Source organism: Leuresthes tenuis, unplaced genomic scaffold (assembly GCF_036924035.1).
Source record: "Leuresthes tenuis unplaced genomic scaffold, fLeuTen1.0.hap1 SCAF_1, whole genome shotgun sequence".
In the NCBI taxonomy this organism is placed as follows: Eukaryota; Metazoa; Chordata; class Actinopteri; order Atheriniformes; family Atherinopsidae; genus Leuresthes; species Leuresthes tenuis.
Genome location: NW_027325355.1, coordinates 6,941,342 through 6,968,735, shown reverse-complemented (window position 1 = coordinate 6,968,735; position 27,394 = coordinate 6,941,342). Strand labels below are relative to the sequence as shown.

The 27,394-nt window shown below is 42.7% G+C and overlaps 1 protein-coding gene, 1 long non-coding RNA gene, 4 other non-coding genes and 1 pseudogene across 6 annotated transcripts; 5 read left to right on the top strand and 2 right to left on the bottom strand.

Annotated features, from left to right (window-relative positions):
* Positions 1 to 3,916: 3,916 nt before the first annotated feature.
* Positions 3,917 to 4,080, top strand: LOC140297504 (U1 spliceosomal RNA). The gene has a single exon (XR_011913233.1). It is a non-coding gene; the product is annotated as a U1 spliceosomal RNA (small nuclear RNA).
* A 5,107-nt stretch (positions 4,081 to 9,187) lies between these two features.
* On the top strand, positions 9,188 to 9,259 carry trnaq-uug (transfer RNA glutamine (anticodon UUG)). The gene has a single exon. It is a non-coding gene; the product is annotated as a tRNA-Gln (tRNA).
* Positions 9,260 to 11,260: 2,001 nt separating this feature from the next.
* LOC140283818 (5S ribosomal RNA) lies at positions 11,261 to 11,379 on the bottom strand. Its single transcript, XR_011910179.1, has one exon. It is a non-coding gene; the product is annotated as a 5S ribosomal RNA (ribosomal RNA).
* Positions 11,380 to 11,736: 357 nt separating this feature from the next.
* On the top strand, positions 11,737 to 11,842 carry LOC140296945 (5S ribosomal RNA; annotated as a pseudogene).
* A 1,815-nt stretch (positions 11,843 to 13,657) lies between these two features.
* Positions 13,658 to 13,776, bottom strand: LOC140309227 (5S ribosomal RNA). The gene has a single exon (XR_011916361.1). It is a non-coding gene; the product is annotated as a 5S ribosomal RNA (ribosomal RNA).
* A 4,674-nt stretch (positions 13,777 to 18,450) lies between these two features.
* Positions 18,451 to 20,839, top strand: LOC140292890 (uncharacterized). Its single transcript, XR_011912618.1, has 3 exons — positions 18,451 to 18,604; positions 18,828 to 18,863; positions 20,733 to 20,839. It is a non-coding gene; the product is annotated as an uncharacterized lncRNA (long non-coding RNA).
* An 862-nt stretch (positions 20,840 to 21,701) lies between these two features.
* On the top strand, positions 21,702 to 26,448 carry LOC140296381 (high affinity immunoglobulin gamma Fc receptor I-like). The gene is made up of 7 exons (XM_072379718.1): positions 21,702 to 21,820; positions 22,536 to 22,678; positions 23,713 to 23,979; positions 24,293 to 24,574; positions 24,831 to 25,088; positions 25,672 to 25,791; positions 26,279 to 26,448. Exons 1-7 carry the CDS (start codon positions 21,702 to 21,704, stop codon positions 26,383 to 26,385), a joined length of 1,296 nt encoding a protein of 431 aa, XP_072235819.1. The 3' UTR covers positions 26,386 to 26,448.
* The last annotated feature ends 946 nt before the right edge of the window (positions 26,449 to 27,394 follow it).

Here is a 27,394-nt window from a genome sequence, read left to right as displayed (position 1 = left end):
CATCTTCTTTTCCTGCTCTTTTACCGGCAGATGTTACAGCTGACTTTACTGCAGCTTCTCCAGTGAGTAACCAAGAGAACAAGGAGCAGCTGACAAGGACACAAATGTGAGTGAGACAAAAAAATCAGAAGCAGGTTATTATGTAATGATGTGTAATGTAAAGATAAATATAACTGTACACATAGATGTAGCAGTCAAATCCCATAATTTCATGTTTCCGGAGTCAGACAGCAGTGCAGCCCATTAAAAATTAGATTCTGACTTTGTAACGTCCCTTTATGTCCCTGCAGTCTCTCTCCATGCTGAATATATAAACATACAGGCAGTAAACAGTTTAGAAGGTGCAGCACTTAGCTGTGATTTCTGTGCAGAGTTATAACTGTTATGGCTCAGATGTTTGTTACACGGTTGAATCCTGCAGGTATTTCTGTTCTCCACTAGAAATGGACTGAGCTGATTTATTTATTCATTTATTTGTAGCACGAGTTTCTTGTTTACTTTGAATTCCAGCCTGACAAACAGATAAATGACTTATTTATTGATGCTTTACACATGTGAAGATAAACATTCACTTTAAAGGTTATTAGGAACACCTTGTAGTGGTTCTTAAGTGTGTCGTGTACTTTTCAGCAAATAAAACCAAAAATCCCATAAGTCACCCAGTGCAGTTCCCACTCCAGAACAATAGGTGGCAGTGTGAACATTATCACGCTCCATACTGAGTCAGTTTCATGGCGCCACAAACAAACAAAGAAAGAGGAAGCGCTAACTCTGTTAGCAGAAAAGACCCTGTGATCTGTGTGTTTTTATTCTTTTTTCTGGATGTCAGGTGTGTATTAAACAGTTTCCGGATGCTGTTTAAGTGAGATTTGGTTCACTTGAACTCCATGTTGGACCGTTGGTGGCTGCAGGGGGACAGATGGATGAAATAAGGGATTTCCTTCAGTTAGCCCAGTGGTTCTCAAACTTTTTCGTTCATTCCCCACTTTGGACAAGCGGGACTTTTCAAGCCCCACCTGGCCCCATCGTCCCAACACAATGCCAGTGAAATACGCCAAGCTTAACATTTTCAAGTAACATCATGCTGTATCTAAATTCTAACTCAATAACATCAAGACAAGATTGACAAGACAGGTGAGCAAGTGAACACAGCAAAGCTACAAGCTTAAAATGTTTCAATTTATTAAAGTAACATCAAGTAACATCCTGTTGTATCTAAATTCTAACAACATCAAATAACCGCAAGTTCAAAAATAAAGAAAAAAAGTGCAGCTGTGTCATAAGTTGCAACAAGTTAAAAAATAGAGAAAATAAAAGTGCCACTTTGCAATCTGTTAAAAAAAAGAAGAGAAATACATTTGGTGAACAGGTGAACATATGATTGTTATCCCTGCATTAGTGGCTGCAGTGAGCCTGTTTTGCATTGCACATCTTTTCAAAGCAGGGTTGCAGGCTTGATACCGCCACTCTCAAGTCATGCTCAATGTTCAGCTGAGATCTGTATTTTGTCTTCAGTGAAGCAACAGCTGAAAAGCCCATCTCACAGAGATATGTTGCAAAGGGAAGCAGAATGCACGCAGCTCTCTGCCCGATGAGTGGATACTCCCTCTCCACTCCAAACCAGAATTCACTCAGTCTGAGCCTTAAACCTCAGTCTCAGGGTGGAGTCAGATGTCATCTCAATAAACTGGTCCTCCTCAGCAGAGCTAAAATCAGCAGGTGCTGCAGGCAGAATATAAATAAATGAGCTTACTTGTCATTGCATAATAAACAAATCTGTTTGCCAACAATCCATTCCAGTTAGTTGGTAGCAAACATCATAAATAAAATGTCAAAATACCAACCTGCTGCATTGAATGGATCCATAACCCAGGCATACTGAGCACTGTTGTTTGGGAAGTATTTTGAAACAATCCTCTCAGGGAAGAGATGTGCTGCTTAATACATGGGATCACTGTGGTGGCTCCAGAATCAGTGGTTTCAGCAACTTCACTCAGGTTCTCAAAGACATCTATGTTTGGCTGATCGAGGCGCCTGCCCCATACCTCGAGCTTTCGGGAGAATGCTGTGACCTTGTCTGCCAGGTGAGGTAGGTGCTTGTCTTTGCCTTGAAGCTGAAGATTTAATTCATTCAGCTTGCCAAACACATCGCTGAGGTAGGCCAGTTTAAGCAGAAATTGTTCATCACAGAACTTGCTTACAGCCTCATACATGTGCTCCTCCTCCAAGAACATCCGAATCTCTGCCCTGAGCTCAAAGACACGCGACAGCACTTTACCCCGGGAGAGCCACCTTGCTTCACTGTGAAACAGCACAGATGTGTGATCAGCTCCCATTTCCTCACAAAGTGCGGAGAACAGTCGCGCTTTCAGGGGTCGGATTTTGATAAAATTCACCACGCTCACAACTTCTGTCAAAACCTCATTTAGTTCAGGGCTGAGCTGTCTTGACGCGAGCGCTTCCCTGTGAATAACACAGTGCGTCCAGTGCGCATCTGGCGCAACCCTCTTTATTAGCGCCTGCAGCCCGTTTCTTGACCCTGCCATTGTCTGTGCGCCATCAGAGCAAAAGCCCACACAGTTTTCCCATTTAAGATGGTGTTCTTTGAGGTAACTGTCCATGATCTTAAACAGCTCATCAGCTGTGGCTCTATTTTTTTATGTATTTGCAAAAGAGCAACTCCTCGCACAGTGACTCGCAATTCACAAAGCGCACGTACGAGATGAACAGGCAGTCTTTATTGCTGTCAGTAGCTTCGTCCACTTGTAATGCAAAACGACTTTCTTTTAATTTTTCTATTAGTTGTTCCTCAAGATCACTTGAAATGTCCCCTATACGTCTCGCAATTGTGTCGTTTGACAGTGGGACAGCTTTTAATTTAGCTGCGCTTGTCTCGTCAAGCATAACTGACACCATGTCTAAAGCAGCGGGGAGAATGAGCTGCTCAGCAATTGTGTGTGGTTTTTTGCATTGTGCAATTCTGTATGCAACTCTATATGAAGCCATCGGTGCTTTACCGTTTACTGATGCAGCTTTTATCATGCGATTCTCCTGTTGACGGTATTCTGCCAGTTTTCTTTGAAAGAAATCAATGGACTTATTGACGTGACTGGGGTGTGTGGTCTCTAGGTGTCTTCTTAATTTGTTGGGTCTCATGCTGTCTGCTGCTAGCGGTTTAAGACACAGAACACACATGGGTCTCTCCTCTGCCCCCACCGCCGTTGCCGTGAATCCAAGAGCAAGATACCCTTCATCATATTTCCTTTTTGGTTGGCTTTTTGGTTGATGAGGCCCGTCTGGTTTGTGTCTCTCTGCTGGCGCTGGTTCGACAACTTTTGTGGTCCGTGTCACAAATTTATCCATGTTGTTATTGCCTCCGCTCGTCTGCTACCCATCGGCGCGAAAGTTTCCCTCCCACAAACGGCTTCTGTCCAATCCTACGTTAGCAACCGTAACTATGCACAAGAGTCCAGTCAAGCTTTCGGCAAATGTTGAGTTCCTTTCATTTGAACTTCTCCAACATTTAATCTGGTGAATGTATCTTTCAAAAAGCTTATTGTAAAAAAAATTATAAAGATAGGCATAAAAGGGAAATATTTCCTCCCGTTTGGCGCGCCCCACCTGTCACGTCTCTATTCCCCACCAGTAGGGCGCGCCCCACACTTTGAGAACCGCGGAGTTAGCCTGTTGTGCACATAAACAGCACTGCATTATGGGAAATAAGAAGTATGTTTTTAAAATGTTAAATGTTACATTATTTCACTCTTTTTTTTTTTAACAAACCTGCTTCCTCTGTACATATATGTAGAATCCCAGCCTCTGTAACCTCTGGTGTAGTTAGCTTATAGACTGTTAGCACCGTCAGTGTGCTCAGTATGTGTGTGAGTGAGTCCCCCCTCAGTGAGCTAAACAACTCATACTTACTTGGCAGGGGAGATACCATGATCAAGAAGATTGTTCACCCAAGATGAGGCTCAGCCATTGCACTGAGGCTGTTCTGACCTTTGTGAATTCTCCAAATGTGGGAATGTCAACTGCTTAATTTCTGGTAGTGGGGGACTGCGTTCGCGCTCTCCCCTGATAAACTTGTTCAAAGAAAAATATCAATTCTGAGAGCTTAAGGTAGAAACAGTTGCATGGAACAGTTTTTCACATCAGTTTACATCGGTTCAATCTTGATTCTTTACTTGTTTTATTTTGTTCACAACAGATATTAATTGTTGGGGAGACTGGAGCAGGGAAAAGCTCCAGTGGAAACAGCATCCTGGGAAGAGATGAATTCACTGCGGAGATCAGTCAGTCCTCGGGTAACACAGAAGCTCCACTCTGCTTTGGGATTTTAGCTTTTAACTGCAGAACTGTTCATATACAAGCTGAACCAGAGGAAAGTGGAGTTGAAAGATGAGACTATTGTGCGAATTAGTTCTTCACGTATGTTTTTAAAATGTGTTCAACTGTCGACAGCCGGCTTTATGACTTTATGTTTATGCATTTAGCTTTTATCCAAAGCAACTTACAAATGAGGATATAATGATGCAGCTAACAGCAAAGCTAACAATAAGCTACATAGAAGAAACACCATTAGCCAGGCTCTGTCAGAGGTGACAGTGTAGAAATGGAGTGCAGGCATAGAGGGAAGCACAGGTTAAGTGGCAGATTAAATTTATACACCTGAACAGGGACTTGAACCCTGGATCCTCAAATTAGACGTCTGATGCTCTGCCGACTGAGCTGAAGCAGGGGAGCAGTAGTCTGTATTTGAGGCGGAAGAAGAGGGAAAAGGGGGAAGGAGAAAAATGAAGGAAAAGAAGACATTTTGAGAAAATGAGTGGAAAAAATGGAAGGAACTTGTAGTTATTTGTGTTTCTGCTGTCCATTTCAAGTAAAAGCACACAGTCTGGTGTATTCATTTGAGAAATCTAAGCTAACTTGACTCTCTGCTGTAGAATAGTGCAGGAGGCTCTCGATCCAAAGGTTGCCGGTTCGATTCCATCATTGGACATGAGACAAACTTTTACCAAGTGTTATCAAATGTAACTAAATGTACTTTTATAGTAATTTTTAAATTTCTGAATTGAGTACTGCAACAATGTAGTCGTCTTCTATGAATGAGTTGAAAAAAACTGAAGACACTCACTGAAATGTAACAAATTTATTACTAATTTCACCAGCTGTACTCTGTACTCTGGGGAGTCAGGCAGGTTGACCCCTTGCAGCAGAATGCTACTGTCCTGCCTCTTCAGCCTCTTATTGCGCCACTGAGTCAGTGTTGTTTGATTGCACTACTCTGCAGTTGTTTGATCAAGTGTTTCCCAGGATTTTAGGAGACTGTGGTGGGAGAGTCTCCGACCCTCGGGGGATTTAATGTGTGTGTACGTTTTTAAGCCTGATGGATCACACTTAAGTGCATTTTGAGACCATGGATATAAATTGCTGTATATGAACATACGTTGATAAATAAGAACTTACAAAGGCATATCAGAAGTATTTTAAATTTAATTCAGAATAAAACAATACCAAAAACTAACTCAGTTGCTGAAGTTTATTAGGGAGGTCTGATTTCACCTAAAAATGAAGATAACTGCAATTAATCAAAAGGAATGAAAGCAGGAGGTGCCTTTGGAACACACATTTTGTACCCTAGTCTGGTTATGTATCCAGTTCCCTGTAAATGGATTAAATATTAGGCACACCACTCAGAAACTCTGGTCATGGCATTTTGCCTTACTCCATTCATTGTGGAGAAGTCTCTCTCACAGTTTACCCTGGAAACTGGGTTGACCAGCGCAACTGCTGCCAAGTGGCTCAGCAGGGGGTAGATTTGTCCCCATTCATCACACTCACTTGCCAGGAGAGTCACAACTTGAGATTGGTTCTTGTCCTAGAAAAAATATTTTAGAGAGATGTTGATTATTTATATTGCACAAGTTTTGCCTTGATCTTGAATTGAATAATTAAGTTATTTAAAGTTGGAGATACATCAAAAAAGTGTTTATTTAAATCAGGAGGGGAGAATATACATTAAAAAGCCGGTGCACCCGGTGGAAAGCGACCGACGCCGCAGGCCGTGGAGAAGCCATTCCACAGCGTGGGTGGAGCCCGTAGAAATATACCGTTTTTTCACGACCATACGGCGCACCGTACTAAAAGGCGCAGTCTCAGTTATGTGTGCCGTTACTGTGTTTTTAACACACATAAGGCGCACCTAATTATAGGGCGTGAGTTTTATATACAATCCACACAAGCATACAAGTTTTTGTATTTAAAAATAGATCGGGAGCAAAACTGAGTTTGTTTGTGCTTTATTTAAAACACGGTTGAACAAGCAAGTGTGCGTCATAACTCAAACCCATCGAAGTCTTCATCTTCTGTTTCTGCATTGAACAGCTGTGCTAAATCTCCATCAAACATGCCAGGTTCTCTGTCTTCACTGTAAAAGCCGTGTGGCTCCTCGGAAATGATGCCGGCTTTTGCGAAAGCTCGAACAACAGTGCTAGCAGACACGTTAGCCCAAGCATCTACAATCCACTCACAAGCTGTGGCGTAACTTGCCCGGCGTTGCCTTCCACCCTTAGTGAAACTATGGTCTCCATCAGTCATCCATTGCTCCCACGCCGCTCGCAGTCTGACTTTGAACGGCCGATTCACACCGATGTCCAGCGGTTGGAGTTCCTTTGTCAGGCCTCCCGGAATGATAGCAAGCTCAGAGTTCGTTTGCTTAACTTGTGTTTTCACATCGGCTGTGAGATGGGCACGCATAGAGTCACAGATCAACAGCGATGGCGATGCGTGGAAAAAACCACCTGGTCTTCTTACATACACCTCCCGCAGCCACTCTTTCATCATTTCCTCATCCATCCAGCCCTTTTCATTTGCCTTACTGATAACTCCAGCTGGAAACTTCTCTTTAGGCAAAGTCTTTCTCTTAAAAATCACCATAGGCGGCAGTTTCTGTCCATTAGCATGGCAGCCTAGCACAACAGTAAAAGAAGACTTCTCGTACCCCGTTGTGCGTATCGCTACCGCGCTGGTCCCAGTCTTCTCCACAGTGTGACTCACCGTGATGTCGAAAGTCCATATCCATCATCCATATTAGTGATGTGGCTGGGCTGGATGTGTTTATCGGTGATATGTTTAAAGCAGTAGGAGCGGAAGCTGGCCAGCTTTTCATTATAATCCGCTGGAAGTTTCTGCGCTACTGTAGTCCTGGTCCGGATGGAAAAATGGCACCGTTTCATGAAACGAAAGCACCAAGACGGACCTCCTTGGAAATGTTCGATTTTCATTTCTTCTGCTAGCGTTGCCGCTTTAAGTCGAATGATGACCGTCGAAACGCTTCTCCCACTCGTTCTTTGCTCGATGATCCACTGCTCGAGTCTTTCCTCCAACTTGGGCCACCTCGCCTTATTTCCACGGAAACTCAGCTGCGTCTTCTTCACCTGTCGGAGCTCGTTTTCCAGCTTCCTCCACTTGCGAACCATCGATCCGTTGATCTTAAATTCTCTCGCGGCTGCTCGATTCCCATGTTCCTCCGCGTAGTTGATGGCCTTCAGTTTAAACACACACCCCTGTACTTTTATATACCGGTACAATCAACGTTCTCTACTTTGTCCGCCTTACAACAACACTCCTGCGCAGGAGTGAGACACTGTCTGACAGGGCGCACTGCACTATAAGGCGCGCTGCACATTTTGAAGAAAATCTAAAACTTTTATGTGCGCCTTATGGTCGTGAAAATACGGTACAGTCCCTGTGTTTTAATTCCCGACTCGGAAACTCTCGAAAACTGCTGAGTTGGTGACACACAAGCCACGGTAACCTCATGTCATAAGTTAGGAAATCAGTCAGTGGGTCTGGATCAAAAGGAGCTGACAGCACTGGGTAGAGGGATGAGATAAATGGGGAGAAATAGCAGGAAATCAGCACCATGGAGGGCAGAAAGTTCGACTTGGTTTGATGAGATCAACAACATAGCCCACTGCTCCATTATCCAACTTGATGGCTTACTCTCTGCATGGGACTATTGCCCAAAAAAGAAGTTGCACTTACCTCAGAGTCAGACCCCCGCTCCGCAGTCCCGCTCCAGTGTCGTTGGAATCTGGGTCGCGCCAAATGCGTCAAGAAAAAAGTGACGTCTATGAGCGGGACGGGTGCAGTAATTAGCGCGCATTCTTCCTCTCGCTTGGTTACGGGCGGTAAGAAAGTACAGCTGTGGAATGGTCTGATAGACTGACAGATCTTTTTTTATTGTTATTGTTTTTCTCTTTCTCTCTCTCTCTCTAAACTTGTCTTCAGTCCAATCTCCCGTCCTGAGCGAGCCTGAGCGACTGTGGAAAGGAACGACTCCCTTTTAACAGGAAGAAACCTCTGGCAGGACCAGACTCAGGAAGGGTGGCCACCCGCCTCAACCAGCTGGGGTTTGACTACTCAAAAGCCTGCACACCCAGGCCATTTTCTCTCAAACATGGTAGAAACACTACTTTCCAAAAGAATGATTAAAATGGACTTTTTGATGATTAACATCAACTAAAAAATGATAATGGATAAATCTATCTATTATTTGTCTGTTGGAATTCTCAACAGTAGGCACGGCAACAGTTTCCGTAGTGTAGCGGTTATCACGTTCGCCTCACACGCGGAAGGTCTTTGCTTGCTCCAACTCTGTTTATTTCATTCTTGTGTGTAGATGTATGACTGCACGTTACTGATGGCAACATCAACATATTCATAATTATGGATAGGAGGGAGCCTCGTCTGCTATTCTTGACATGCTGGAAAGAAAACAGCAAATGTTCTGCATCGGACAAAGCGGATCCCGCCCTGCGTCCTATGAGCTGTCCCCAGGCACCACTCTGGAGCTCTGTGAGAATGCATTTCCAGCAGATAATCTCTGTCGTAAAGTCATTTTTTGGACGTTTTCAAGAGATTCTCCAATGCTGAGGTGTGAAACGGACTTTGGTGAACCACCAGCTGCTCAGCGAAAATGGCACCCTCCCTGTCAAGGAATCGAACCCCATTCCTCCGCGTGACAGGCGGATTCTAACCTTTGACCAGCGAAGATACAGAATGTGTTGCTTAACTGTCGTGCCCATATTAAGAATACAAGCTGTAAGAGCACCGCTGAAAAATTTAACCTTTATGTTGTCAAGCATTTGCATGAATAAGAGCATAGTTTGCCTGTGGAAGGGGTTCCATGGTGTAAAGGTCAGCACTCTGGACTTTGAATCCAGTGATCCGAGTTCAAATCTCGGTGGAACCTTCAGGTGTGCTGTCATGTTTGTGTTCTGGAAAGAAGATGAGTGGATGAGGTTAGTCAGTTATCCAGTCACACCAGAGTGTGTGATTGACCAATTCCAAAGAGAGGGCTTAAATTGGTTAATGTTGAAAAAGTGGAACATTCAGCTGAGAGTTTCTGTGCTATTTGCCTTCTCACCTCTGGGTGTCACTAATTGAATCTATTTGGTTTCTTCTTGCATATTCATTTGCAATGCATATATTTTTCCATGCTCTCCATTTGGAATTTGGACACAGAAGCCAAAGGAGAAGGAAACAGGAAAAACAATCCCATGGTAACAATCAGCAACAAGGAGAACTACTCAAAAGCCTGCACAATTAACCCGGTGCCCACCCATGGGCCAACCAATCATCCAATCAAGGAGCAGCAATTTCTGCCGGCCGGGATCTGAGCGCCAACTCCATGCGGTGCGCACAAGTTGGTGCTGATTTAGGAAAAAGAGGATTGTACAATTTTACTCCTTGGTATGGATACTCTTTCAAAAACGTCCAAAAAATAAAATATGTGGTTGATAAAACTGTGTGACTCAGTCCTTCAACACAAAAGGCAGGCAAAGGAAAATCAGCTGTCCTCTCTATCTAATCATAGGAGCAAGGCAGTAACTACCATAGAGGACACCGAGGTCGTGTCCTCTGTATTTTTAATTTTTTTTTTGTTGCTGAAATTGTGGTGATTTTATATTTGAAGAGCCAAGAGTAGGGCTGTTTAATAAAACAGTGGCTCAGTTTGGGCAGACGTGCTGCGCGTCATCGACAACATGCACTGTCGCTATGGTAACTACCACACAAGTCGGACTTTGATGTTGTTACCGTTAGTGAGTCAGTCAGTCACACCAGTCACTGAAAGAGGAGCACATCAAGCTAAACATGTAGGTGGAGAGCAGTTTAAGTGGTAGATGACTGTGAGAAAAAATGCATTTTAATGTGGAGATATTTGTATTGCAGCCCAGCGTCCTACTCAGATAGCAAGGAAACATGAATCAAAGTTTAATTTGTATATATTATCCCTCTGTCCCGGGACAGTTCATTCCTTTTTATTCCTAATCCATGACTTGATGAAATTCATTCTCCAGTTTTACATTGTAACTCATTTGCAAATCATTTAGGATGAGGCTGATGTTCTCTGATAACAAACAAAACAAATAAACCTAAAAGTCATTATTTTTGTTCATTTAAGACTCTGAAAATGGCCAGATTTAAATAATGGAATTAAATAAATTTCCAGGGGAGCCCCGAACCCGACTAGAAGTTCTGACTCATGACCTCAGTATTTTTTGGGCCTCTGCACCTAAAACCTCACTCAGGTAAAAGAATCAAAGTGTCATCAGCAACATTTACTAACACTTCCACCAGTAAAAGTATTTATTCTGCAGAGCAGCTCTCAGTGTTTGCTGTTAGATATAAAGTTGCCTGTTTGACAGTTTAAAGTGGCTGCACGTGCACTTTTTCTATCTGGCCTCAGTAAATCTCTGTAATTTATTCATTTGTGTTTGGAAAACATTGGAAACTTTATTTCTGAGCCCACATCAGTGGGTTCTGGTTGTTTACACATAGATGAGGAGACAGTTCAGTGTGTGAGGATAAAAGAAGAGGAGAACCTGGGACATCTGAGCAGATCTGGGATCAGCACCTTGGATATCAGCAGGGATTCTTAGGAAGGAAGGAAATGGGATGAATCTGTAGACTGCAGGAAGATCTGTTAACAGTCTGCAGACTAATGTGAGACAATAATATTTGTGTGTGTTTGGTATCCAGAAGAATTGAGACAGATGAAGTCACTGTGAGCTGAGCAGTGCTGGAAGATGATATGACAGAGTGACCTAAATGAGTTTTGTGTGTGCGCTCATTTCCAGTCTTTGACAAAGATTGAAAAGTGAATTTATTTGACCGATTTCCTTCCTGATGTGAAGTATGTCATGAAGCTGTCCGTGTTGAGTGAGCAGCAGCGCCTCCTGCAGGTGTAAAAAGCTTACAGCACCTGGTATTCCCAGGCGGTCTCCCATCCAAGTACTAACCAGGCCCGACCCTGCTTAGCTTCCGAGATCGGACGAGATCGGGCGTGTTCAGGGTGGTATGGCCGTAAGCAAGAGAATCAGTCACAAATCAGCTTTATATAGATGCTGAAACAACATCTATTACTGTGTTCTGACTTCTAGAATATAATGTAACTGTTTAAAAATGAGCAATTTGTGATGATTTCATCTAACTAAGCAGCCTCGGTCTCTCTGTGTGACGCTGAACACAAAACTACACACAGGGAACAGAAGAGGTCGACAGACACTAAGTTATCTGAGAGTCTCACTTTCAGCTGCAGAGAACCAACACGAGAGAGAAGAACATGTGCAGGATCAACATCAGCCTCTCAAGCCAATTAGGTGAAAAAAATAAAAGAAACATATGGTTCAAGCAGCTATATAATAGATATTTGTTACGGTGACTTTTGCTTACGGCCACACCACCCTGAACACGCCTGATCTCGAAAGCTAAGCAGGGGGCCTGGTTAGTATTTGGATGGGAGACCGCCTGGGAATACCAGGTGCTGTAAGCTTTTTCTCTTCTCTCTACAACCTGCAGGGGGCGTTGACACACTTCACATCCACAATCAAATCAATTCACCAGAAAGCTTCTTTTTTTAAACAAATTCTCCAGAAACTGGAAGTGATCAATGCTGGATCATCTCTGGAATCACACAGTCTTAAAGTGGAACTTCTTCTTCTTATGTTTCTATGCAGCTGAACACTCACATCATGATGATGACTGACGTGTGTAGAAATCCTGCTCTTCAGCACATTTAATTTCACATCCAACAAGGTTTAAAGTTCCCATTTTTCAGCTTTGATGCTGCTTCCACATCTCTTATTGTCTGTAATGCAGCTTCAGCTGTTATTTGATGTCTTTTGTTGAAACATGTGATCACCTCATGACACATCAGGAAGTTGATCAGCTTCAGCTGCTGCTGATTTGTTGGCAGACGCCTCAGTTTTTCTTTGGCTCTCAGTTTGCTGGTTCCTGGATTTCCTGGATCTGTTGACATGTCCCAGGTACTTGTTGTGTTTGATCCTCATACATTTAACTTTGTCCTTAGAAAGGATGAGTTCCAAAAAGGGAAACAGGGACTGCTTTTGCATTTGACACAGCCTATATCATGCCAATGTTCATTTGGGGCTGCAGTTTTTGCTTTAGTTTCAGACTTGTTATTAGACTGGAATGTTGAGGAGTTTCTGTGACAGATAGGCTCCACTCCCCCTGAAACCATGAATTAAAGAAAGTGGAAGGATGGAAAGTTTTGGGGACATTTATTCATTCATTCCACTTCAGCATTTCTGTTTCAGGGAAGATTCCAACTTTAATGACATTTTTTTTTAAATCAGATTTAATGTGAAGTTATCCTGAAGAAAATTAATATGACCACTTACAAAACAATAATGGACTTTTAAATCAGTTTTTCAAAGAGGTAAGTTATGGTTGAAATTTCTTATGGCTTTGATTTAGATTCAGTTTGATGGTCAGTTCACCCCCAGACGGTGCAACTTAACCCCTGACCCGGATCAGCTTAACCCTAACCTGGGGCAAACAGGAAGCCTTTAGCTTATAATTCACTTGTAAAAGGTGACAGTGGTGTAGATCCTTTACAAGCACTGATGCCACACTGAGAAATATTCAACTCCCAGTAAAAGTTCTGCATCTAAAACCTCACTCAGGTAAAAGAATCAAAGTGTCATCAGCAACATTTACTAACACTTCCACCAGTAAAAGTATTTATTCTGCAGAGCAGCTCTCAGTGTTTGCTGTTAGATATAAAGTTGCCTGTTTGACAGTTTAAAGTGGCTGCACGTGCACTTTTTCTATCTGGCCTCAGCAAATCTCTGTAATTTATTCATTTGTGTTTGGAAAACATTGGAAACTTTATTTCTGAGCCCACATCAGTGGGTTCTGGTTGTTAACACATAGATGAGGAGACAGTTCAGTGTGTGAGGATAAAAGCAGAGGAGAACCTGGGACATCTGAGCAGATCTGGGATCAGCACCTTGGATATCAGCAGGGATTCTTAGGAAGGAAGGAAATGGGATGAATCTCCAGACTGCAGGAAGATCTGTTAACAGTCTGCAGACTAATGTGAGACAATAATATTTGTGTGTGTTTGGTATCCAGAAGAATTGAGACAGATGAAGTCACTGTGAGCTGAGCAGTGCTGGAAGATGATATGACAGAGTGACCTAAATGAGTTTTATGTGTGCGCTCATTTCCAGTCTTTGACAAAGATTGAAAAGTGAATTTATTTGAGTGATTTCCTTCCTGATGTGAAGTATGTCATGAAGCTGTCCGTGTTGAGTGAGCAGCAGCGCCTCCTGCAGGTGTAAAAAGCTTACAGCACCTGGTATTCCCAGGCGGTCTCCCATCCAAGTACTAACCAGGCCCGACCCTGCTTAGCTTCCGAGATCAGACGAGATCGGGCGTGTTCAGGGTGGTATGGCCGTAAGCGAGAGAATCAGTGACAAATCAGCTTTTTATAGATGCTGAAACAACATCTATTACTGTGTTCTGACTTCTAGAATATAATGTAACTGTTTAAAAATGAGCAATTTGTGATGATTTCATCTAACTAAGCAGCCTCGGTCTCTCTGTGTGACGCTGAACACAAAACTACACACAGGGAACAGAAGAGGTCGACAGACACTAAGTTATCTGAGAGTCTCACTTTCAGCTGCAGAGAACCAACACAAGAGAGAAGAACATGTGCAGGATCAGCATCAGCCTCTCAAGCCAATTAGGTGAAAAACTAAAAGAAACATATGGTTCAAGCAGCTATATAATAGATATTTGTTACGGTGACTTTTGCTTACGGCCACACCACCCTGAACATCCCGATCTCGAAAGCTAAGCAGGGGGCCTGGTTAGTATTTGGATGGGAGACCGCCTGGGAATACCAGGTCCTGTAAGCTTTTTCTCTTCTCTCTACAACCTGCAGGGGGCGCTGAAACACTTCACATCCACAATCAAATCAATTCATCAGAAAGCTTCTTTTTTTAAACAAATTCTCCAGAAACTGGAAGTGATCAATGCTGGATCATCACTGGAATCACACAGTCTTAAAGTGGAGCTTCTTCTTCTTATGTTTCTATGCAGCTGAACACTCACATCATGATGATGACTGACATGTGTAGAAATCCTGCTCTTCAGCACATTTCATTTCTCATCCAACGAGGTTTAAAGTTCCCATTTTTCAGCTTTGATGCTGCTTCCACATCTCTTATTGTCTGTAATGCAGCTTCAGCTGTTTTGTCTGTTTTGTTTGTCTGGTGATCAGTCACCTTCCTGCTGGTTCATTTTGGAGGATTTAATCTGAAGGAGAAACTATTTATAGCTTTGGCTGGCTGCCTAAAGCTACTGCACAGGTCTGTGAGTGTGCTTCACAGCTATAAAAACACTAGAAGCTCTATACTGGACGCAGGAATCACTTGGAATATCTTTGAATCCTTCACAACATATTCAGCCTTCGATATAACTCCAAGGGCAAAGTAAATCACATGTTGGACATATATAACCTTATGTATGATCCAAGAAAGCAATCATTCACAAAATTAAAACCTCTACATTAATTTCACTAAAGGGTGAAATGAATAACTAACTATCCAGTTACATGCTGAGAAACCTTTGGTCCTGAATTTCACATCAATGCTAATTTTATACATCACATCAGGTCCAATTTCCATACACTGACGTAATGATAGGAGGGTAGTGTTATGTCTCTGTGACCGTTTTGCATTCTTTGTCCTGTTCTGTGTTTCTGTCTTAGCTTTAGGTCTGCCATGTCCTCACCTTTTTCCTCAGTTCCCTCTGGTCTGGTCATCAGCTGCACTCACTCACCAATCACCCTCCACAGTATTTAGTCTCCCAGTTGTCATTCACTCATTGTCAAATCCTCGCCGTCTCTCATGTTTAAGTTAAGTAGTTATTCATGTCAGTTGGGTTTTTGTTTGTTCCTAAGGTTTTGTTTGGTCAGTTTAGGTTTTTTGGGATTCACAAAAAAATATTTAGGAATAAATCCAGTTTTACATTTATAATCTCCATTTGGGTCCTCTCCCCTCACCTCCATGCCACCCTACGTGACAGGTAGTTTTAATGTTGTGGCTGACTGGTGTACAGAACATATAGATTAGTGGTCATCCCATTCTGGGGATCCAGATTTCCAAAGACCAAACCCCAAAAATGTATAATTACAGATGAACAAGAGCTTTAGGATCGGGCAGATGAACGTATGAGAAGGTTTGAGATAATATGTGATTTAAAAAATAAATCTGTCCTTTACCACGAGAGGCCTCAGCACCATTTGAACAATTCAATTCAATTCAATTCAATTTTCTTTATATAGCGCCAAATTACAACAATTGTCATCTCAAGGCACTTAAATAATATAGTCCAATTCAAGCCAATTAGAATTCAATTCATTGTAATCATAATCCAATTAATTCATATAGAGCCAATTTAAAAAATAATGTCCTAGCTAAGGAAACCAACAGATTGCACTGAAACGTGTCTTCAGTCCAATCTCCCGTCCTGAGCGTGCCTGTGGTGACTGTGGAAAGGAACGACTCCCTTTTAACAAGAAGAAACCTCTGGCAGAACCAGACTCAGGAAGGGTGGCCATCCGCCTCGACCAGCTGGGGTTTGAGAAGACAGAAAAGAGGGAAAAGAGGGGGGAAAAACACCATAACACCATTCAAAGGATATCTGTTGGAACAGGGAAACATACGTTAATAACCACAATAATGTCACATGTTCATAAAATCATTTGAGAAATTAAACAGGGGAAAAAGAGAGCAAAGTGAGGAAAGGTGTGACAGATGAGGTCCCCCAGCAGTCTAAGCCTATAACAGCTTAACTATGGGATGTTTCAGGATTACCTGAGCCATCCCTAACTATAAGCTTTATCAAAAAGGAAAGTTTTATGCCTAATCTTAAAAGTGGAAAGGGTGTCTGTGTCCCGGACATTTACTGGCAGCTTATTCCACAAGAGAGAAACATCTTAGATCTAAAACATCATGAAATGCTCAAAGTATTTGTTATAACACTACATAAAGAACCATATTCCCACTTCCGACCTGTAGTTACAGGACCACAATAAGCACCCACAGATACGTGAGTTTCCTCTTTCACAGCTGAAACCTAAACCACCATCAGAGATTACATTTCATTCCTACAAAAAAACCTTTCAGCCGTAGAAGCTGATGCTCAAATTTAGGTGGCATAAAAACTGAGCCTGTAATATGTGACCATTCCTGATGTGCCAGGCTGCGATTGGCTAAATGAACCACTCACAATGAATCAGCTAAATGAAGCTGCAGAAGATGTTTGTATGTATGCTTATTCTTTGCTTTGCTACCCGTAGGAAGTGTTGCATGTTCATTACAGCCAGCGTCACCTGAGACTGAGACTCCAGAAGCTCATCTCCAGCATTTCACACAGGAGACGAGTCAGAAATGTCAATACAAGAAAACAAAGAGATGTTTAACCTTTGAAATTCTAAATTTTGAGATATATGAGACGTTTTATGGGATATGTTCTCAAAGAAGTCCAAATAAGACTTGAAATGATCAATTTACTGATATCAGTGAAATCTGTTGGTTTCCTTAAATAGGAAACTTTGTTTTTTGAGTTGAAATTAATTGCATTTGATTTGTTTGGATTATGATTGGATTATAATGAATTGGTTTATACAGTCACTAGCCACTTTAAAAAGGTTGGAGCCATGATAGCATCACACAGTTGTTGCTGATTTGTCGGCTGCATTGAATTGAGACCCGGTGACTGTGGAGGCCATTGGAGCACAGTGAACTCATTGTCATGTTCAAGAAACCAGTTTGAGATGATCTGAGCTTTGTGACATGGTGCATTATCCTGCTGGAAGTAGGTAGTAGCCCTTGGTTCATCTCACCTTCTGTCAGATCCTTGCTGTGTCTGCCATCATTATCATTCTCCTCTTCTGTCATTTTCTGGTTTCTTTGCTGTGTCGTATTTTTTCTTTTTGTGTTCTTCAATTATTTTTACCTGCGCTTTTTGCTTATTTTCTTTATAAATATTTTAGCCACACATTATTTGACTGCTGCTGTTCCACATCTGGGTCCTCTACGCCATATACATCAGAAACATGGTAAATCTGACTCATTTCAAAGCCAACAACACACTCTGACAGAAAGTAAACACAAACTGAGCAGTGTTGTGTCTGCAGGCCAGTGCAGCGAGGAGAGCCTTAACCTTTAAACAGTTGAAACTAAACAATCACTTGACAACAACATGGCCCCACACAGGAGAACCTGCTCCTCAGCAGTTCACCTGCATCTCAAAGAGAAGGAACTCACCTCTGAGGACAGTAATGTCCACAGTTTGGTCAGAGAAGACGGATGGTTTTAAACAAAGTTTAAAGAAAGTCTTCAGTTTATTAATCTGGAAAAAAACATCCAAACGAGCACGTGGCCTCAGGCATCACATATATAACACCTACTTTGAGTCTTCACCTCAAACTCAAACTATTCACATTTTAAATCATGTGACCAAAACACCATTTTGACCCAAAAGACCAGCTTGGTCAGAAACAGACGAGACCCAAACTACTTTAGCTTCAGCACTTTCATCAGCTGAGCTAGATTCACTCCTTCTGCTCAACGTGCTGCTTATCCTTCTGAAGATAATCAGACCATTGAACAGATACTGGGCCTCACAAAAGATCAGCTGCAAATCTCAGTCCATACTGGGGCCAATCAGAACTGTTTTGGCTGCATGAGCCACACAGAATCACACAGAGTGTCTGAATGTCACAGCTCACTGGTGGATGTTGAAAGTAAGAAGATAAATTGTGTTGTCATGTTATAAGTAGAGTCAGATATCTAATCTGCATCAGACACAACAAGCAGATCAGTGTTGACTGTCAGCTCTGTGCATTCATATCAGCACAACTCTCCTGTTCTCCGAATTATGAGATGTGGAAATAGTTTGATTTCCTTTTATTAAAGTATTTTACTGAAGCAGCTGATTCAATGAGCGGATTTAAGAACAGAAACAGGAGGTGAGGCTTTTTTCTCGGGACTCTCAGTTCAGATACACATAAGCAGCAGAAAGCAGATATTTCTGTAATATGACAGCGTAGGTAAGTGATGGTTATAGTCAGATTAAGTGTTATCATATTGTGCTGCACTATCATCTCCGTCATACCCACTTGTGGTTTGCTTTACAGGATGTTGCCGCCACATATGTTACAACACGGTCAGTCTTCAGCCAGCAGACACGATGAAGACAGCTCTGCTTGTTCTCTGTAAGTAGACAAAACAACTAATGATTATAATCAGAAACAATCCTGTGACTGATGTTTGTAAAGCCAAAAGTCAGATATGAGCGGACCAGCTCTCTGATTCTGCTGAAGATTTAAAGCGCGACACTTTGAGGTCTCAGTGACAGCTGATGAAGTAGAAGAAGTGTGTGACTCAGATGCATGTCTGTCACTGTGCTCACACTGTGGCTTAACTTTGATGTTTCAGTGTTGTTGAGCTCCTGCCAGACGTCTGCCAGTCATGGTAAGTTTGGACCCTTGTGTGTGTGTTTAAAGTGTCCAGTTCTAAACTGGACATGTGTCCGGATTACACTGTAAATATTAGTTTATTTGATACTCTTTTTGAGGAATTTTCATGCGTGCTGCCCACCTCTCATCACTTCCTGTCTGGCGGTTTGTTGCCTGCTGATGCAGTTTTTTTGCCAGTCATTTGTGGCAGACAAAAGGATCTGTTTGTTCGTTGCTTTTTTTCCATCTATTGCACTTAAAACTTTGAGTGTACGGGCGGCGTATCAAGTTTATCGTTGTTTGAATGAGGAGAGGTCAAATCTACAGTTTGGTTCATTCAGAACAAAAATGCCACAGAAAACAGCAGCAGAATTATTTCACTTGGTCCAGATAAATTCCTTCATAACAATCAGTTAATAATTATCAAAGTCTACCGTGAGGAGAAAACCTCACAGAGCGAATACAGAGGCTTCACCCTGAGGAGAAAACCTCACAGAGCGAATACAGAGGCTTCAGCCTGAGGAGAAAACCTCACAGAGCGAATACAGAGGCTTCACCCTGAGGAGAAAACCTCACAGAGCGAATACAGAGGCTTCACCGTGAGGAGAAAACCTCACAGAGCGAATACAGAGGCTTCAGCCTGAGGAGAAAACCTCACAGAGCGAATACAGAAGCTTCACCCTGAGGAGAAAACCTCACAGAGCGAATACAGAGGCTTCACCATGAGGAGAAAACCTCACAGAGCGAATACAGAGGCTTCACCCTGAGGAGAAAACCTCACAGAGCGAATACAGAGGCTTCAGCCTGAAGAGAAAACCTCACAGAGCGAATACAGAGGCTTCACCGTGAGGAGAAAACCTCACAGAGCGAATACAGAGGCTTCAGCCTGAGGAGAAAACCTCACAGAGCGAATACAGAGGCTTCACCCTGAGGAGAAAACCTCACAGAGCGAATACAGAGGCTTCAGCCTGAGGAGAAAACCTCACAGAGCGAATACAGAGGCTTCACCGTGAGGAGAAAACCTCACAGAGTGAATACAGAGGCTTCACCGTGAGGAGAAAACCTCACAGAGCGAATACAGAGGCTTCAGCCTGAGGAGAAAACCTCACAGAGCGAATACAGAGGCTTCACCCTGAGGAGAAAACCTCACAGAGCGAATACAGAGGCTTCACCCTGAGGAGAAAACCTCACAGAGCGAATACAGAGGCTTCACCGTGAGGAGAAAACCTCAGAGTGAATACAGAGGCTTCACCCTGAGGAGAAAACCTCACAGAGCGAATACAGAGGCTTCACCGTGAGGAGAAAACCTCACAGAGCGAATACAGAGGCTTCACCCTGAGGAGAATGGCTTTAAATGGCTTCTAAAGAGTAATGTTTACTGATGAGGAGACAGAGGCCAGAAGCAGCCGGATGAACTCTGAATGAAATCTGCTCAGATTCTATCTTACCCTAACCCTCAGATTCATCCACAGACAAAAAAGTCCAAAAATACACTGAAAACAGCCAAAGAGTTTCTGGGTGTCGTGTTTGATATTAACCTCATGTAGCTCAATTTCAGTCCTGCAGACAGGTGAGTTTCTTTTAGTGTTTGTCAGCTCAGGCTGCACATGTTTGTCTGAACCTCTGAGAACAGTAAGGAAATGTACTGTGTAAGTAAGAGAGACATGTTTTAAGTTAAAGTTTCCATCCATCTTAACTCAAAGGTATCTGAAGAGGAAATGTTTGTTCCTAATGAGATTTAGTACATGAGCATCTGGCTGATGGAAAAAAAAAATCACCAGTTATTGTAAGTCACACGGAGAAGTGAAGTGAGCCTTTAAAACATGCACCATCAGCAGAATACAGTGAAAGAAAAGATGGTAATCTGTCTTTTTGTCTCCGTCAGCCTCCCTGACGGTCACTCCCAGCTGGTCTCAGTATTTCGAGTATGAGGACGTCTCCATCAGCTGCGAGCAGCTCGGCCCCGGTGAATGGACAGTGTGGAGATCCACCACAAAGTGAGTTCACCAGCACAACACTCATGTCACAGCAGAGAGAGTTTGACTGCTCAGATCACAAACTCTGTGCAGTCAGACCTCACAGGCATCTGCTTTCTGACTCTGAGGATTGCTTCTTTATTGTCGGCCACGGCAACTGATTTCATCTGCCTTAGGTGAGTAAATGTGTGTTGCTCATCACACACTCCTGCACTGCGCTGTGAAGATAAGGCCTCAGAAGCTTATCGACTTCCTGTTTTGTGAGCCTGACAGATGAGATCATTAAACAGCGCTAAGAGACGACGAGGCAACGCTGCCAAATCTAAAGTGACAGCTTAGTGTCACATGTTAACAGGTGTCACAGTAAAGGCCCAGAAATGCACACATGGGGATGTTTTATGTTCTATAATGAAGTGTTCTTGATGGTTGAATCTTGTATTATGCCTCATCCTAACAAACCACAATGCCGTATAAAACAGGGAAAAGTCCCTGAACGTACTGGTTCTCTTGACGCTGTTATTACATATCCCCATAATCCACCGAGATAATGAGATTAATTCAAACATAAAGGGTCAAATTTATGTGGCGGGACCAGTATGGTGATAAATGTGGATTAGTGAGAGCAGACAAAAAGGTAAAGCAAAGCTATTAGCACCATCCCAAACTGGGTTTACACAAATTCGCCACAGAGGAGGCTCGAGACAAACTCATCGAAGTAACATGTTTATTCCACAATATAGAAATAAAAGGATCATTATTAAAAGCCGAGCAGCTACTCACACATATACAAAGAAAGAGGGACACAGTTTTCTCTGGCTCAACTCCCAGAGTTGAGAGACAGGCAGGGCAGTAGTCTAAAAAGAAAAGCACAACACAACATGCACGAAAAGAAGAGAAATTATACCACGCACCAACAGAAGACCACCACCCTGGAAATCCACCACCAGGAGCTGGCCGTGCCCTGTGCCAATTACAAAAGAAAGTTAAAAGATCAAAAGTAATAAATCAAGGTTCAATTACTTGAACGTACAAAATAATCAACAATAGTAAAACATAAATCAAATCATTCCCGTCAGGTCACAGCAGATTGCCAAGGCGACTGCTGAACGGCAATACAGCTGACCTGGCGCTGGGACAAGCAGCCGACCAGAAGAGGCTACACAAAGTAGCCCGAGTCTGTAGAGTGCAGATGGACGGAGAGTCAGGCCACTTCGACTGGTGTCCTATTAAAACATGGAGGTTGAGCCCAAGCCAGCAACATACAGAAAAATAATAAAGAAGCTTCCTACCGTAAAGAATTGTTTGGAGCGGCATTCACACAGGGTGAATCGGCAACCCCGGAAGTCTGAACCCAGCAGGCAATCACCACAGAGGTGAGGGAGGGAGTTTTATGTGCCACCAGCCGGCCCAGTGATCAATAACAGACAGGCACTGACATAGTGCAGTCAGGGCCTACTGCCACATTTATCATGTAACATTTCACCACGATTTACTGTAATACCGGTAACTGTTACATCCCTTGTGTGTGTGTCTGTGTGTGTCTGTGTGTGTGTGTGTGTGTGTGTGTGTGTGTGCGTGTGTGTGTGTGTGTGTGCTGCAGGGTAAGAAAACACATCTAACCCTCTGACTCCACACCTCTGATCAGAAGTCTTCTGCCAACAATGAGATAAATGCCTGAGTGTGGATGACTAACACAAATGGGATGTTCCCAGGTTGTCTCAGTGTGGCGTCGGATGGGGCACCCAGACCTCCTCCACCTGCAGCGTGAAGTCGCTGAAGCCCGATGACAGCGGAGTGTATTGGTGTGAATCCAAACACAGAGACAGCAGCAACGCCATCAACATCACGGTCACTGGTGAGACTCTTTAATCTCCTCTAAAGACACACATCCAGCCACTTACAGGTGATACACATGAGCTGCTGTAAAGGAAACGGGTTCCAACAAGGAGAAGTGAATCTCTGTGAGAGGATTCAGCTCAGAGGACACAGACCACAACCTTCACACGTTAACATGCAGTTCAGTTCAAATCTGATATTTGACAGCAACAAAAACACCATCAATGCCAAGAAAGGCCAGAGAAAACATTTTAAAAGTTTATATTTCAGAGGTTCATCCATCCATCATCTGCCACTTATATAAAGTTGTCCAGGAGGGACACCCAGACATCCCTCTGCCCAGCGACGCTCTCCAGCTCCTCCTAGGGGCTCCTGAAATGTTCCCAGGCCAGATGGGATATATGATCCAGCCTGCGTCTGACCCAGGTCTTTTCCCCACTGGAACTGCCTGGAAATATTTATGTTTTGGGGCAAATTCTGGCCTGATAGTGACTGAATTTTTCATTTGAAGTCATCACATCACAACACAAATGCAGATAAAACCTGGATCAGAAAGAACACGTTTCCAGGGTAACATACCTGCGCTCCACAGTGTACGGTGTCTGTCTCACCCACTCCCACTTCCCAGTCCTCCAATCAGACAAACCGACCCAGTAAAACCCAGGAACTGAGTGCTTGGGCACAAAGTCCTGCACAGACAGGAAGACAGAGACACATGTGACAGAAGGTGCTGTGTTTGACAGGTCAGTGGATGAAGTGGAGCAGGGCTGGAACAGGGTATCAGTATGTTTTAAGCAGAGTCAGCCTCATTACATCCAGTTAGTTCAGACATAAATTCTGTTGCAGAATTGACTTTATTATTGCTCAGACCATTTTCAGGTGTACTTCTATCCTTTCATATCAAACATACAAAAAACACATATTTTCATGTTCAGATCCTGAATTTTTCCTTTATCTTTATTTTACTGCACTCATTTCAGCCTCCGGCAGGTGTCGCTTTTGTCTCCAAGTGTCTTTTTGCCTTATTAGTTTCAAAACAAACACATTTTTCAGTACATCAAGAACATTCAGTGATCCTGCAGAGTCCTGCCCTCCCTGTGATGGAGGGAGATAACGTCACTCTGAGCTGTCAAATAAAAAATGGAACAAAGACCACTTCCTCCAACCTCCCAGCTGCTTTCTATAAAGATGGCTCCTCCATCGGGACTGAGCCTACAGGTCACATGACCCTCCACCATGTTACCAGGTCTGATGAAGGCCTCTACACGTGTAACATCAGCATTCACAAAAAGTCTCCACCCAGCTGGCTGCTGATAAGAGGTAAAGATCAACGCTGGCAAATGAAAATATGAATCATATTTAGTTTTTCTTCCCCACTGCAGAACTCCATCTGTTGGTACACAGAATATACCGTAAGTTGGGCTTTATTTATTTGATATGACATGAGATCATGTTGGGTTAGACGTCAACATAATGTTTTCCAGTAAGAGTCCATCAGATAACCAGTGTCTGCACACATGTACAGTAAGTCTGCAGTAATGATAAACTGCTTCCACAGTATTTGGGAGTCTGTCGGGAACATTAAAGGAAGCGCTGCTGTACACCCTAAGTTCCAGTCTTTCTCTGATCCCAGATGATTCCAAACCACCATTTCTGACAGTGTCTCCAGACTCGTCTCAGCTGTTTGAGTATGACAAACTGTCCCTGAGCTGCAGCAACAACAGCAGCTCTCATGGATGGAGGATTCAAAGGTTCCTCTTGCATAACGGCATTCTGTCCAGCTGTGGTAAGGGATTGGGGATCCAGAATTCTGCTGAATGTACCATAGAAATAGCCAAAAAGCAGGACTCTGGAATCTACTGGTGTGAATCTCCTGCAAAGCAGCGGAGCAACTCCGTCAACATCTCTATAACCGGTAGGACCAGTGGAACCCAAACCCATACAACACTCATTTACATGATTATTAACTTATTGTGGAGCTAAATTAGAACAGATGTGCAGTCTTCAATGTTTAAAATGTTTGCTCCTCTTTCTTTAAGTCTGTTTCCTCCCACAGGGCCCAGTCTGCTCTGATTAGGCAGAAATGTTTGCAACTGATTATAATTTGTGATGTACTTCTATCCTTTCATATCAAACACACAAAAAAACACATTTTTTCATCCTATGTTCAGACAACCCAGTGATCCTGCAGAGCCCTGCCCTCCCTGTGATGGAGGGAGATGACGTCACTCTGAGCTGTCAAATAAAAAATGGAACAAAGACCACTTCCTCCAACCTCCCAGCTGCTTTCTATAAAGATGGCTCCTCCATCAGGACTGAGCCTACAGGTCACATGACCCTCCACCATGTTACCAGGTCTGATGAAGGCCTCTACACGTGTAACATCAGCATTCACAAAAAGTCTCCACCCAGCTGGCTGCTGATAAGAGGTAAAGATCAACGCTGGCAAATGAAAATATGAATCATATTTAGTTTTTCTTCCCCACTGCAGAACTCCATCTGTTGGTACACAGAATATACCATATTTATTTTTTACATAAAGTTGTTATCTGTACATCTGACCCATATCTTACTGCACCACCATGACATTTGAAGCACAACAGCTCTTCAACAAACCAGTTTATTTTTCTTCTGTTCTTGGCACAAAATAAAAAACTCTCTCAGCTGCAGTGCTTCCTTCCATTTGGTCTCTATTGTACATTTTGACAGCCTTCGAGATGAAATACCTGACTGACCAATCAAAAACCTGTTGGGTTCTCGAGCTTTAGTTGCATTTGCGGTGAGAAAGGTAAAATCTTCAAATCCTGGACAAGCCCCAAAAGGTTAAGAGCCTTTTTTTATGGGTGTCTGAAACTCAAAGACTTTGTATGCTTATAAAAACAGAGCTGCTCAAACAACCTTCCTGTTTGTTGTCCACAGGACACAGTGCTCCTCGTTTAGTTGGTACGGACTGTTAACGGATGGGATTTTAGAACTTCCGATGAGCTGTGTTTGTGTTTGTTTTTCTTCCAGCTCTCAAGGTTTCTGAACCAACGCCGACTGCGCTGGACGTGGCGCGCCACATCCTGGTCTGCGCTCCGTACCTGATCTCCACCGTCCTCGTGGTGTCTTTGTATCGACACAGACCAACAGGTAAAGCTCCACTCACACCGACATCATGGTGATTTAAAAACTCAAGAGTCAGGGGAAGTCTCCAAGTGTTCTACCAACATGTTTTTTATCAACAACCAGTTCATCTCAGCGATGACTGAAGCAGTCAACAAATTAGCACAAAGCAGCAGACCTGGGGATAATCAGGAGTGACTTTACTAACAGCACAGCTGCAGCTTATTGCTGTAAAATCATAACAGGATGTAACTCTGACTGAGACACTGCTTCCAACTGAGCTCATTTAAAACTGTTACTTCTTTAATCAAACTCCTGATTTCACACCATCAGACTTCATTCTTCAGTTCACTTCATTATTTTTCATGCTTCAGTTAAAAGGTTGAGCTGATTATTAAGTCATTAAATTATTTTAGATAATTATTGATAATAATTACTGTGAAACGCCGTATGTGTTACATTACAATGATTTCAAATATTCAAAAATAAGAAAAATGTATTCTAAACTCTGCAGGAAGGAAACCACCTGTTTCCATGACAACGTCTCCACAAAATGAGGAAGATGAGGGACTGGACTATGATGATGCCGTGGCTCATATCACCACTGAACATCATTTCTGAAATACTGTCTTCAGCTGCACGTTCAGTTCAAACAAAATGACTGCTTTGTGTGTCGTGTTGCTTTTTTTTTGGATGTTCTTCATCATCACAATAAAGAAATTACTTTTTAACTTTCTGAAGGGTGTTTTCTTTGGTGTGTGATGCTTGAAACTTTTGATCTCATTATTTAAACAATATATTCCAACAGTTTGAATTGTCATTTAATGCCTGAATCCTTTCAGGTGTTGTTTTTCCTCTATGAAGAACTTTACTTCACCTCATATTTCTAAATATGAGGTGTTCTGCCTAATTCCCCCAGCCGGGGGGAATATTAAAATATGAAAAAATCTTTAATAACATGGATCTTCTCTTGTAAAGATCAAAGGATTTATTCTCATAGAATTCAGGTATGGTTCACGTTGGCGTGGTGGTTAGCACCGTCTGTCTCTGTGTGGCCCTGTGATGGACTGGCGAGGTGTTCCCTGCCTACATTCTAAATTCTGCCCTTAATTCTTACATGCATTGTACTCAGTGTTACTGTGTATAACCTGCAGATGGCCTCCTGCAAGATAGCAACATATCCTGTTTTTCTCTTTTCTCCCGAGGACATCGTGTGCTGTGATAAAGCTGCACTTTAAGGAGGATAGAAGGGGAGCTGGTACTTGCAGCTGTGTCTGTGTAACCTTGACTGTAGTTAGGGTGGAAAAGTAGATAAGACTCAACTATACCCAAGGAGCGATGCAGCAACAATGTGCATTATGACTGAAGTGTCTTCGGTCAGTTGTCAGAACAACTGTATTTTGTACTGTGTTGTTCTCCCTTGCAAGATATTATTATAAAAACCTCTTATATCCTCAGAAGAAAATAACTGACTCTGTGCATTACTAAAATTTCCACCACAATCTCATTTTAAGACCTGGTGAGAACCAGATGATTTCTTATTTTATCAAAACCCTAAATACGATGGAGAAGCTTAAATGCCAGCAATGAGATAAGAATTAGATGTATGTACCAAATAATAATGTTGCTA